Source organism: Abramis brama (assembly GCF_963993115.1).
Source record: "Abramis brama genome assembly, chromosome: 24".
NCBI lineage: Eukaryota > Metazoa > Chordata > Actinopteri > Cypriniformes > Leuciscidae > Abramis > Abramis brama.
This window is the reverse complement of record NC_139986.1, coordinates 19,632,003-19,645,796: the sequence shown is the minus strand read 5'-3', so window position 1 is coordinate 19,645,796 and position 13,794 is coordinate 19,632,003. Positions and strand designations below refer to the sequence as shown.

General features: G+C 35.2%; 1 protein-coding gene across 1 annotated transcript; it reads left to right on the top strand.

Moving 5' to 3' along the window:
• Window positions 1-2,417: 2,417 nt before the first annotated feature.
• hhla2b.1 (HERV-H LTR-associating 2b, tandem duplicate 1) lies at window positions 2,418-12,937 on the top strand (the record flags this gene model as incomplete). The annotated part of the gene is made up of 7 exons (XM_084103484.1): window positions 2,418-2,490; window positions 3,162-3,461; window positions 4,706-4,984; window positions 5,183-5,500; window positions 7,014-7,118; window positions 7,202-7,261; window positions 7,344-12,937. 7 exons carry the CDS (start codon window positions 2,418-2,420, stop codon window positions 7,415-7,417), a joined length of 1,209 nt encoding a protein of 402 aa, XP_083959610.1. The 3' UTR covers window positions 7,418-12,937.
• Window positions 12,938-13,794: the final 857 nt, after the last annotated feature.

Here is a 13,794-nt window from a genome sequence, read left to right as displayed (position 1 = left end):
TCTAACTGAAGTATATTCATACGATATGTTTTTTAAGTTCACCTTAGTGATCAGGAACACTTAAGTGATAAGTCAAGACTTCCTGTTTCACTGGACTCTGAATATGAAGTGAAACACAGGCCAAATTCCTATATATAGCCATTTATCATAATAGGAAATATCTAAGATACAGTGGTGATGTGTGACAAAAGGTTGTTGAGCTGCACAAATCATGAAATTGCTAATAGTTTAATTGTTAAATACTAATTTCCACTATCTGGGCAATAATTAAGAAGCTTAAATCAACCGGAGATGGTCTGAAGATATTGGCCCCACATGCACTGAGGAGATGGATTGACTTGAGTCGCCAAAAGAACTGTAAGTATCAAAGTTGGAGAATTGCAGATGCTAGTTGGGTTTTGGGGTCAAAAAGTCTCCAAAACTATGATCAGACCTCACCTATAAAACCACAACTTGTTTGGGAAGTTTAGAATAAAAAAGCCTTTGGTGACATCAAACAGCAATCTCATGCCATGTGCTACTGGAACTTTCAGTGGGTTTTATAGTCAGATGAGACCAAAATAAAGGATTGGCATAGACAGAAACATAGCCATGTAGAAAGCTACTGTCAGGAAGCTTAAACTGGGCCATGGTTGGATTTTGCAGCATGACACTGATCCGAAGTACATCTCAAAATAATCAATAGAATACTTCACTGACTACAGAATGAAGGTTTTGCAATGAACATACTGTAGCTGTCCTCTTCCCAAACCCCATAAAAATCCTGATGATGAACTGAAGAAATGAACTGAAGAAAAGAGTCCACAAGCATGGACCTCTTCTGTATGGAGGAATGGTCTCAAATCTCTTGCCATATGTTCATCAACCTTATTACACATGGAGATGATCCAAAGCTGTTAACTTGGCAAAGGGAGGTTGCACAATGTATTAAATGAAGGTGTGCCAATAATTGTGGAATACATATATTTCAGAAAGAAGATAATCTTTTGAACTATTTGACTTTTATTGAAGATTTATTTTACTTTAATTAAAGGTTAGATTTTTGTGAGTATTGTGAATGAAAGAATAAGAGGAGAAATAGTTTTACTCATATTTACCATTGAGCCAATATTTGTGGAGCCCAATATATAACATATATATATAATATGATGCCTATTTTTATATTAGCATGTTTTGGGGGCAACTTATAAAACATCAAATATTGCATATTTCATAAGAATATTGTTCATTTTTACCCTATTTACCTGTAGTGGCGTCCCAACAAGTGAAAACACGTTATAATCATTAAATATTGTGAAAGTTTCATAAGATGTACACTACCGTTTGAAAGTTTGGGTTCAGGTTTTAACTAACTAAAATGAGCTAAATTACTAACTTATTAGTAACTAAATTAAAATTAATGTTGCATAAAGAAAGACTATTTTGAAAGCCTAAATTGATCCAATACAAATTATAAATACAAAATAATACAAATAAATCTTTTCATCTTTCCTTACATTTCTAAAAACCAAGAAAACTAAATTACCAACAAAACATTTTGATATGTCCTCTACAGAAAATACAAATTAATTGGGGTTCAACGATTATGCCTTTTACAGGTATATTGTTTTTAGAACATTCTATATTTTCAGTCAAAAAGTATTTTTCGCTCAATGAAAAATTCTAAAACTCCACCCATTCATGTGTAGCAGCCCTAAAGTGTCAGGCCTATGCTGATACTATGAACGTGTGTGTTCCTAAAATAAACAAGTCAGTCTAGTCTAGTTCACCGTCAGAGAAGAGCTTTCCATCCACAATCAAAACACACACACACACACGTGAGTCTGCCTTTTGAATCATAACCACAACACATAATAATGAGAATCAGTTTCATTATTATCTACTATATGCTTTTGAGATTTGTTTAATTGAGTAATTGTCTGTGTAAAGTGAATAATTTTTATCTTACTTCTTTGTGTGCTCCTTATATAGAGGTGTGTGAGTTGTTTTGTTAAATTAAATTTCTTAGTATATGGCAAATTTCTGTCTTCAAATGCGCTGTTATCATGAATAATCGCAAGAGTGTACCTGATCCGGAAGATTCTGTACAAAAGAAAGAATGTGATCGACAGATTTGACACAAAATAAAAACAACATGAGGATTAAGCTCTAACCTAATGCAAAATGTCATAGAAAAAAAAAGGGTAACGTCAAAATCATTTTTATAAACTTCTTCAAATATCTGACAAAACTCTAAACTGAACTGATGCTAGTGTTCTCCAAGTTAAACATTTGGCTACATCAGCTAAATTTAGTCTTAAAAGTTTCAATCCTTCTGATATTTCGCCAGGAAGAAGTAGTTATCTGGTTAATAATGATTTATTGTTTATATACAGATGATGAAGAGTGCATTCATTTAGTTTTTAAAAAAGAGAGCGATGGCAGCAGCACATTCTTGGACTTGTTTGATATTGGTGTGGATTATTGCTGATACAACTGGGAAAACTCCAGGTAATACTCGTTTTACTACAAGACTCGCTTCTGTAGGCCAACAGTGCAGCTTCTCTAGAACATTTTTCATAAGAATCCCTGGTTTAATTGAACAATTCATCGTCTCAGACACACCATGAAGTCATTACATGCTTTAAAATATGACCACAAGAATCAAAGTGCTGAGCTAAAAGAAATTGAGCACAGTGTTTTTTTAGCACAGCATTTTTCATCTGTGACCATTTGACATATTTTGTAAAAACAACATTAAAATGGCCCGTTGTCATAAGAAAAGAGTAAGAGCAGAATTTTTTGTAAAAATCAAACCAAGCACTTCATTGAAAGCTGTCTGACAAGCAAAACATTGGCCTGATTAATTGTCTGATGTTTATCAGTCACATGGAAAACCAGCATTCCAGCTCTGTTTTTGAACTATGACCTAAATATTTTCAGGTCAATTTGTAATCTCAAAATGCACTCAGATCAACTCAGGAAACAAGAACAGCCCCATGAATGTGATAATTAAGTATATGATCCATATAAATAGGTTTACATATAGTATAACTTAACCTTTCAGAGTGACTGAAGATTAGACAAGACAAAGTATCTGATATCTTGACTTCCTTAGAAATCACTTTCTTTTACACTTTTTAGTGTAAAACCTGTTATCTTCCCCTTCGCCACAACTCTAGATGTCCAGGTAACCTGCATGTTCTCAGAAGATTGTGTCCTACCATGTGTCTTTGAAGCAGTTGGAGATGAGATCATATACTGGTTCAGACAGAATGTCCTGATCCACAGTTATAAACAGGGGAGTGGCCTGTTAGATCAACAATACAACAACAGGACGACACTATTCACCGAAGTGATTTCCTCTGGTAATGCATCTCTTCATATCCAGAAGAGCGGCCCACAGGACAGGGGGAAGTACAGGTGTCTTGTCACCAGCAGTCGAAAAACCAGTGAGCATTTCATCATTGTCAAAGTAGAAGGTGGGTTATCACAAGTTTATGTTCAAGAGTTTAGCAATCATAAATAAAATGACATATAAAATTATTTTGCAATCACTCAACTGTGACAATTTGATACTTGTTTTTACTGTGTTAGTTAGTTCCCTTGCTTGTTAATTTGTACCCACACCTGTTCAGTTTTATCTTTGATTCTTACATGTATTTAAGCCCTGAGTTTCCTGTGTTTCTTTGCCCGGTATTGTTTGTTATTGTGTAGTTGTTACTCTGATACTCTTACGTGTTCTCTTTGCTTATTAAAATACTCTTTATTTATCTTTGATTTATGCGAGTTCATCTACATGTGACAATAGCTATAAGTTAAACAGTAGGCAGCACTGTCATTGTAATAAGAAAAACGTCAGGGCATTGTGACAATCACAAAAAGTGTAGTCTGGATACGTTAAAGTGTTAGTAATACAACATTTAACAACAAAATTAAAAATGAAGGCAAAATAACCAACCAGGGTAAAACTAGTATATCCTCAAATGTACTAAAACTACATTTGTACACCACACGGATCAAAATTTATAAGCAGAACGTAAGTGCAACTTTCACAATTTCATAACTTTTATCCAAACTGCCATAGACTCACACTCAAGAATTATAATAGACAACATGTGGTCTGTGCCTTTAAAAAGTCCCCATATAGTCAATCATTTGATCCCTTTAAAACTCATCTTTGATCATCAAATTGACATATTTTAATGTTTTTTCCTTGAAAAAAAAATTGTCTTCATGCCTTAAAATTGCTTGAATGTAACCCTACACCCTTGCCTCATTTAGTATACACGGTTCTATGAATATGCAAAATTGCTAATTAGCCCCGCCTCCACTCACTGGCACCAGTTCGGAGACCCGCTCGTTGACGATCACACATTGACGTGATTGGTTACAAGGTTTGTGACGTCAGAAACACCAGTGATTTCAAACCGTGTTTTTGAGACTGTCTTTGGTTCACTGCAGTTTTAAGGAGAAAATACTCAGCCATGGTGTTACTAATGAATTTGCACATAGTTTGTCTTAAAGCATATTAAAAACACCACACAGACATTTAAACAACATTAAAAGCTTGATTTTCACCACAGGGGGACTTTAAAAAAGGTAATCAGAAATAAAAAATAATATTGAAATGTTCTTAATTTATAATTTATGCCACAGCAATCATACTAGACTTAAAAATGATAACTACACCATAAGCAACAACAACAAATATCTGTCATTCCAGCCCCTATCCACTCAGTGAGCCTCGAGACAACACGTCTCAGTGGTTTTGAGGAAGTTATATGCTCCACCCGAGACGTCTATCCAGCTCCCCGCATAACCTTGTTCACAGAGCCAGCCGTTCTGCCTGACGCACTCCAACCCTTCACACGCAAAATGGCCGACAAACAAGACCGGTACTCTGTGGAGAGCAAGATCAGGAAGCTGGAAGATCTGATCTACATCTGCCTCGTCCAATCATTCTACAGGTCTCAGACATGGAGGACATCACTGCAGGAGAAAGGTTTGATCTCTCAGAGTAAATTCATAAATGTCTGGACGTGTTGCATTGCATTTCATCATCATTATTATTACATGAAATTGCATCACCAAATATTTCCAACGCCGACCAAACAATTACATGCAGATAAGAGGTAGTGTACTATCTCCCACTTTTCAAACAGCACCTAGTTAGAATTTTAACCAATTTTCAACTGAACAGAAATATCTAGCATCGAAGGTCAGGATTTAAACATCTCTTGCGCGGCTCCATGGAAGCTGCAGAACTTCACATTGACATGGTCCTTCACCAAAGGACACGAGTCTTCAACCGTCTACACCTATGACAGCCTCACACAGCTGAGCTCCAGCGTTTGGAAGGACAAGGTGCGACTGGTGACCCCCAGGGGTCAGGGTGGGGACGGGTCACTGCAGTTCCTCATCCCGCTGAGACTGGAGCACGCTGGTCTCTACACCTGCATCCTCTCTGCTCTCCGGACCAAGCATGAGGTCCGTACTAGGGTCAACATCACACCGAAAGGTGAGAACATGTTTAAACCGACACCATGAACTCTACATTTCTCATTTTAATAATTTAATTTAATTTCACAAATAACAGCATATCTCTGAAATCCAACACACTCTCATAATTTGTAACCATTGACATTGGTGGTTAATTCGCATGAATTCGTACAATCTCATATTGTATGTACAGTATGTAATACGCTCTGCTTACTCCCCACTGATGGTAAGGTTAAGGGGAGGGGTGGACCTTCTTGCTTGTTTTTTTTTTTTTTTCTAAAAATCATATGATTTCATACAAATAACCAAATCATACAAATTCATATGAAATCGCCACCTTGTAAAATGAGATCGGGTTGTGAAATCTGATTTGTTAAGCCACATTCCAAACTGTAAAATAGCATTTGACTATATTAATATACTAAATTATTATATGCAGTTGCTTAGCTGCTGTAAACAGCCTAATAAAGAACTATAATATTTGAAGAGGAGTTATTTAATGAGAATATCAATAATATTATGAATAAATCATTATTTAATGAAGACTAGTATATGTTATAGCTATTGTTACTCTTTTATAAAAGGCTTGCTCTTGTTATACCTCACATTTTAAGCTCTGTTCTTTAAGGAATGTTGTGTTGCAATTTAAGAAAAACTATTTTTTTATTAGAGTATATCTGACTTTAATAAATATGCACTGGTCAAGCTTGGGCACCTACACTTTGTTAATCATAACTTGATTATTGAAAATGAAATGATGAAAATAAAAAGATTAACTTTGTCATTGCTCAGTGGGTGACTGAGAGCAAGTTTACATTAGAGTTTCACCTTGTTTAACTTTTAACATTGTGATAGTATCCTTAAGATTTCAGTAATTTTATCAAACATTACTTCTAGAGTGAGACAAACCAACTGACACCACACAATCACAGAATTAATCAAATCCATTTGTACGTTACAGATGCTTGTGATGTCACTTCCTGAATGATGATGTCAGTAAGGAAGTGGCTTAATTATCTGTTAAAAGACATTACAAAACAGAATGCAAAGTGATATCAAAGATAAAAGAACCACTTTAAATAAAAACAATTACTTAAATTAAAACAAAATTCAAATGAAAACATGTTTTGTTTGAAGCATTTTGACTAGGAAAAAGGGGGCAAATAAAGAAACACCTGGAATATGTTTTAATCGATCAAACATCGAGTTCAAACCAAGGTTGTGAAATAATAAAATTCCACAAAACACCAAAAAATTAATATACTGCATATTAAGTATAACTGAGCAACTCGAATCTGTAAATAACAATGATTTTACTGCAATACCATGGTAGCCTAGGCCTACTCTCTTGAACACAGCCTTTGGTGGATGATTATTTCATCTAACAAAATAGCAAGACGTGATTTAAAAGTTAAAATTTCATTGATCTTTTTTGAAGACGAAATAATCAGCACTTGTTTTTGATTTATGTTCAACTAAGAACGTATTTTCTTTTTTCTTTCGTTGACTATACAAGTTGTTTATTGTTTCAGCTAAAATACAGTCCGAGAGCTCCACCCAGTGGTGGATTCCTGCTACTGTCATCACAGGCCTTGCAGTCTCTGCAGTCGCAGCAATAGTGACTATAAAATGTAAAGGTATGGATTACTAGAATCTCAAAAACATTTATTTGAAATATCTATAGCCTACTTATACTTAAAATATTTGTCCTCCAAACCAGTTGGCTGTTCAAAATCAAGTCAAACCCATGTAGAGGCTGCAGAGATGCGACCAATCAGAGGTTTGTTTGTGGTAACAGTTAAGTAGCCTAATAAATATTCTCCTCATTGCATCACATTCACAGATCACTCTATTCTTTACAGTGACTGATGCAAACAGTGGAGCTCCATCTGAGGATACCTGCTTAACAGAAGAGATCGCCAAAAGAACTGCATGAGAATACATGAGGAAAATTTTGTTTAGCCTACAGTATATGGGACGCAGCAATCTCTGAACCACCTTCCAGTCCTTCTTTTAAATCCTGAAAAGTGATCGATTTGTTGTCAGGATAAAAGAAGAGAAAGGAAGTAGGCTATTATATTTTATTATAGCATAGGCTATTTATAATTTCTTATTCTTCCAATTGTTGTTGTTAGGGAAAAGTCTAAATACTTACAGTATGACATAAAAACAATCCAGTGTTGAATTTCTGTTAACTTTTACTAATTGTACACATTTTTTTTAACGTGTGCTTCTCTCAAAAAACGTTTTACAATTGCATGCATGCTATCTGTTGACCATGATGATAATCTCACAAATGAAAATTATTTTTATGTCTCTATCTGCATGACAACATTTGTGAAATATCTTAATGCAGTAAATAATGTATGTAGGCTATGTATGTGTTTTTAAAGATACACTGTCTAACTTGTTTTGTTCAGAATTAACCACAAATAATGAATCAATATCCCAGGCAGCAACATAGTGTTGGCCCAGATCCGGCCGTGCTGAATCCACATGTAGGCCTACCAGATGTGGCCCGGATCTGGGCCAACACTACTGTAGCCTATGTTGCTGTCTGGGATAGGGCTGAAATATTTTTTTCGATTAATTCGAATTGAATGTTTTGCCACGAATTTATTATTTTTAAAACGAGAAATCGCGGTTTTGAATAAAAATGTTAGCAAACGTTACAATAAGACATTATTGTTACAATATTGACGATTCAGCAATGATAACAGTTAAGACAAGAAAATGATCCGACCACATGGCACTCCTGAACACATAGTCTTTAAGTGGCTGTTCACTCAGAAATGCCTTATTGCGTTGGGGAAAAAAAAACGAGACGCTGGCAGTGGAATGGGAAAAAACAGTTAGTTTTTCTTAAAGGCACAATATGTAACTCTTTTGCTTTAAAAATAGCAAAAATCACTATATCTATGTTATATATATTTTTTAGTTGTGTACTTACATTATCCCGACTGTTTCCAACAACTTTTAAACCAGGAGAAATTTGTAATTTAATTCGAGAAACGTCCCGTTTCTTTATTTCCGTTGTGTCGCCGCCAATGTCGTCATATCCGCGTTGTCCCTGGTTTCCGCTCGTGCTGCCATGGCAACCAGAGCTATGAACCAGAGCCGTCTGATAGTAACCAAAGCGACTGACGCGGACAACTTTGTAGTTCGCAATGTCTATTTGCACGCTGTTGTTGTTTCGTTCAAACATTATGGACCATGACAAGCAGACTTTGGATAAAAAAAGGAGAACTAAAACGAGAATCAATATCAGCGCGGTGTTTTCGAGATGCCTAGAGCTCCCATAGACAGTATATAAACGAGAGCTCCACTTCGACCGCTCCTACATGTACTTTATTAAACAGGTGAGCACATTTACATAAAACTAATCAATGTTTTATAGTTCAACAATGATAAAATGTCAGAATATGATCTGTATGTTATTCTAATGTTGATCTAGTTTACTGCTAGTCTCATACAGACAGACTAACACATACATTTCAACACATTCAAATGCAGTTTAGTGTGATAGTGTAATGTTAGACCAAGTGAAACAGCGCTGCGTTACCTCACAAGTTTAATTTGTCTAATAAACTGACCTGTGAGTAGTAATTCTGCGTGTAGTTCGGTAGAATGAAATGTCCATATTCCTTTTATATCCGCGGGACTCGCGTCGCGTTTGGAGCGGTTTGGAGCTGATAGCTGTCTCTTAGCAATCCCGACCTGCTTCATATCACAGTCATGATAAAAACATCGATGTATTCAGTCATCCATAAACATTATTAGATCGGTCGGCTTGACGTTGACGACAAGATCCATAATTCTTAGCAAATGTTGCGTCATCAATCTACGCCTTTGTTATTGTAAATAGGTTAGCGACCCCTAGTGGCAAAAAATGCCATACTGTGCCTTTAACTCGAGCGCCACGTTTTTAGAATGCCGTTTCATGGACGCGAGACACGACAAGTGCGCCAAACATAAAAACAATAGGAACAAAAGCGCAATAGAATGGAAAATCCTGTAATGAACTAGGCCTACTGTATGTTTGATATTTCATGTTGGCATGATGGTGACAGGCTGAAAGGTGCTGTTATTTTCTGTTTTTACAAAGCATTTGCTGTTAATAATATTACTGGTGTTATTTATTAATACTTTTTGACTAAGAAATATTTAGCATTTTTATTTCATTTTTTATTATTCTGAGTGTATATATAGAATATGTTTAAGATATGTTTGTACAACATTTGTCTTCATATTTCATGCACATTTCATGCAAAGATATTTAACAAATAAGTCATTTGTCATTTACATCATGTTGATAGATCACTTCAGGTGTGGTGCACTTGGAATATAACTTTTTTTTTTAACCAGATGTTTAATGTTACTTGAATCTAGAATGTTACTTGAATCATACTGTACGTTTTTAAGTTGACTAGTTAAACATTTAAAAAATCACTTTTATTTTTTTTCATATCGCCCAGCGACACGGAGATGTCGTTTTTATTAGGCTACTCAACAGGTGAGTAAGCCTATTTTATTGAACAAAATTTCCATATGTAGCTCTTTAAAAGAGTTTATTGCAAAGCATTATTTTGACGGGTCATTTCTTTGTGGTTGTTGTAGCACTTTGCTGGAACGTATTTTCAAGGAAGTATTGTGTCTTTAAATGGGTAGCTACAATAATGTCTTCAGCTAACGTTAGTCAACTTGAGATCTTTTCCATCTAAACTGGTTATATCTCTTAAGCCTTGTAGTGAATGTTTTATGAGCAGTAGGATAATCATATTCATCCGCAGTCGCAGAGCCAAAGCACAACCAAACAATGTTGGCGAGAAGGTCAAAAGTTATGCGGTAGCTGTAGGCTACCTTTAAATTTCAACTTTAACTCATTTAAACTTTTATGTGAAATGCTCATATATTTGTAATATTGAAGTAGTCTACCTCTTAACAGCTTTGTCATATTGTATTTATCTCCAATAATCAGAGTTGGACAGTAGCAAAGTATTGACGTCAATCCGACGTCGGGTTCTGACGTCAATCAGTTTGACATTGGATTTTGGTTGGAAATTAAAGTCGGGTTGACGTCAGAACCCGACTGATGTTGGTTTCTGACGTCAACTCGATTTCCATTTTCAACCACAATACCACGTCTGTCATCCGTTGATGGATTCTGACATCAACCTGATTTTCCTTTTCAACATTGGGTTTGGTCTTCTAAATGCAAATTTTGTCATTGTTTTGGAGCACATTTAGAGCACATTAGCTTATAGATAACAGTAAGGTTAACATATTCATACTTAAATCCATAAAACTTTAAATAGGGCACTATTTGAGGGAACAGCCATTTGAATCTCACATTCAATCCCACCACTTAAACTGTGTTCTAGAAATAAATTTGATATTGATATATGGGTAGGCAGGCATAGATTCAGAGGCATATGGTACTGTAAGTTAGCCTGACTACGTCAGACTTCGTACTTCCGCTCAATTTCATTTCGCTTCTGTACTCAGTCTGAGACAGCGTAATAGCTTTCCGTTTTCCTCCGGCCTGAAAACAGCCGGCCAATCAACGAACAGAGGGCGGGCTGAGAGCCGTGACGACGTAGACACTGATTGTACCGTGGATGCGTAGATTTACTTCACATAATCTGCAAAAGTCGTTCACAGCCATGTTCACTCCGGTATTTCGTTCGATGGTTTTGTTTTCGCATCATACATGTGTTTACAGTGGAAGTTAGATGCGGCTGAGCATGCGCATAACACACGCCATAACCAAACGTTATGTGATTGGCTTACGGGTAACCAATGATTTTAAACTTCAGACAAGCGCGAGAAAGAAAACGCTTTTCAATTATGCCATGCCAGACTCTGTCTACGAAGCAAAGCGAAGTAGCAGAGTTTGGTATTACCAGGCTAACTGTAAGTATTACATACAACAATGCAACATTAATTAAACAATGCATTGACATTTACTTTTTACTTTTGATACTTAAGTAGCCTACTTTTAAAAACAAGTAGCTTACTTCTGTACTTTTACTTAAGTACAAATCGGTCTTTACAACCTTTATTTGTAACGGAGTAATATTTGACCAGTAGTATCTGTACGTTGCATTACTAAAATCTGAGATGCAGAGATGTTTTCAGTCATAAAAAAAAGTCATTTAAAATTCTAATTCCTTTAAAATCCAGTAGGAGGCGACACATCATTAATCATGATTGTGATATTTTATGTCTACAGATTATCTACTCTACACCACTATGGCAAGCCGTTTTAACATTTAATCCTTAAAAGCTACTAGTATCTATTTTCATGCTACTAGTACTTATTTTTTAGATACTAATATCTTTTCCATTAAGTATTAGTGCTTATTCATTAGCTACTAGTGCTTATTCTTTAGGTACTAGTGCCTATTCGTTAGATACTAGTGCTTATTCTTTAGATACTAGTACCTTTTTAAAGATACTAGTACCTATTAAAAAGACACTAGTACTTATTAATTAGATACTAGTGCCTATTAAATTGGTACTAGTATTTATTATTAGATACTAGTACTTATTAATTAGATACTAGTACATATTAAATAGATACTAGTACGTATTCATTAGATTCTAGTGCTTATTTCAATAGTGACTAGTAACTATTATTTTGTTACTAGTAACAAAACATTTTTTTTGCCATTGACTTCTATGGGATCTGTCATTCAGATATCAACTATTCAGTTCTGACTAGTATGTATTCCAACTGTGACTAGTACGTATTTATTAGATACTAGAAGTTATTTATTAGGTACTAGTACTTATTTTTTAGATACTAGTACCTATTACTAGATACTAGTATTTATTCAATAAATACTAGTACTAAGTCATTAGATACTAGTACCCAGTGTTGTGTACTCGAGACTCGGACTCGGTCTCGAGACCATATTTTAATGGTCTCGGTCTTGTCATGGACTCGTGTGCATTTTGACTCGGAATTGACTCGTACTCAAACATATTAGGACTCGGACTTATTCCCAAGTCCACTCGAGTCCCATTCAAAATATTTCATGATTGTTGCTGTATGTTAATATTTCTTTAAATTGTTGTTTGATTGAAACGTCCAATGATTGCTGACTTTCTTGTGCGCAACTGCGCATGACTTGAGACTAACCTTCGTGCCACGCAAATGCAGCAGGAGCCTGGTCAGATGTGATGTGGAGCCTCTAGCTCAACTGGTATAAACGTTATGTGGTCTTACTGTATAGAGTGGTACAACAATGTTTTGTGGACAAGAGCACATAAGCTTAAAGGCTAAAAGTTTTGTTACAGTTGAACATACAGGTATAGTGGTACAGTAATGTTATTTGTACTAGAAAATGTAATGTGGTCTTACTGTATAGAGTGATACAACAATGTTATGTGGACAAGAGCACTTACTGATTGTAATAATTGTAAGTAATAATTGTAATAAAATGACCTTTACACCACCTACTATGTGGCCTTTTTTACCATTACAGTGTACATGATTCCATGGCATATTTGATTTACTGTTTGAGTATGGTGCCAATTTTATTGTTACCACCAAATATTTTACATATTCTTGAAGATATCTTTAGGTCTGGTTTTTAGACCCAACCTTAGGTTATCCAACCTCTCTGGTCTCGGTCTCGGTCTCGACTCGACTCGGACTCGACTCTCTCTGGTCTCGGTCTCGACTCGGACTCGAGTGAGCTGATCTCGACTAAAACACTGCTAGTACCTATTAAATAGATACTAGTACTTATTCATTAGATACTAGTACTTATTAATTAGCTACTAGTACTTATTCAATAGATACTAGTACCTATTTATTAGATACTAGTATTTATTCCAAATGTTACTAGTAAGATTTTTTATTTTACTAGTAAGATTTTTAATTGAACTCTATAGTGGCCATAACATAAGACGAGTACAAAAGCAGCTGTGACTAGTGAGATAAGAATAGTTACTAGTAACAATTACAAAAGATACTAGTGTCTAATAAATAGGTACTAGTATCTATTGAATAAGTACTAGTATCTAATTAATAAGTACTAATAGGTAGGCTACTAGTATCTAATGAATAAGTACTAGTATCTATTGAATAAGTACTAGTATCTATTTAATAGGTAGGCCTACTAGTATCTATTTAATAGGTACTAGTATCTAATGACTTAGTACTAGTATTTATTAAATAAATACTAGTATCTAGTAATAGGTACTATTATCTAAAAAATAAGTACTAGTACCTAATAAATAACTACTAGTATCTAATAAATACGTACTAGTCACAGTTGGAATACATACTAGTCAGAACTGAAT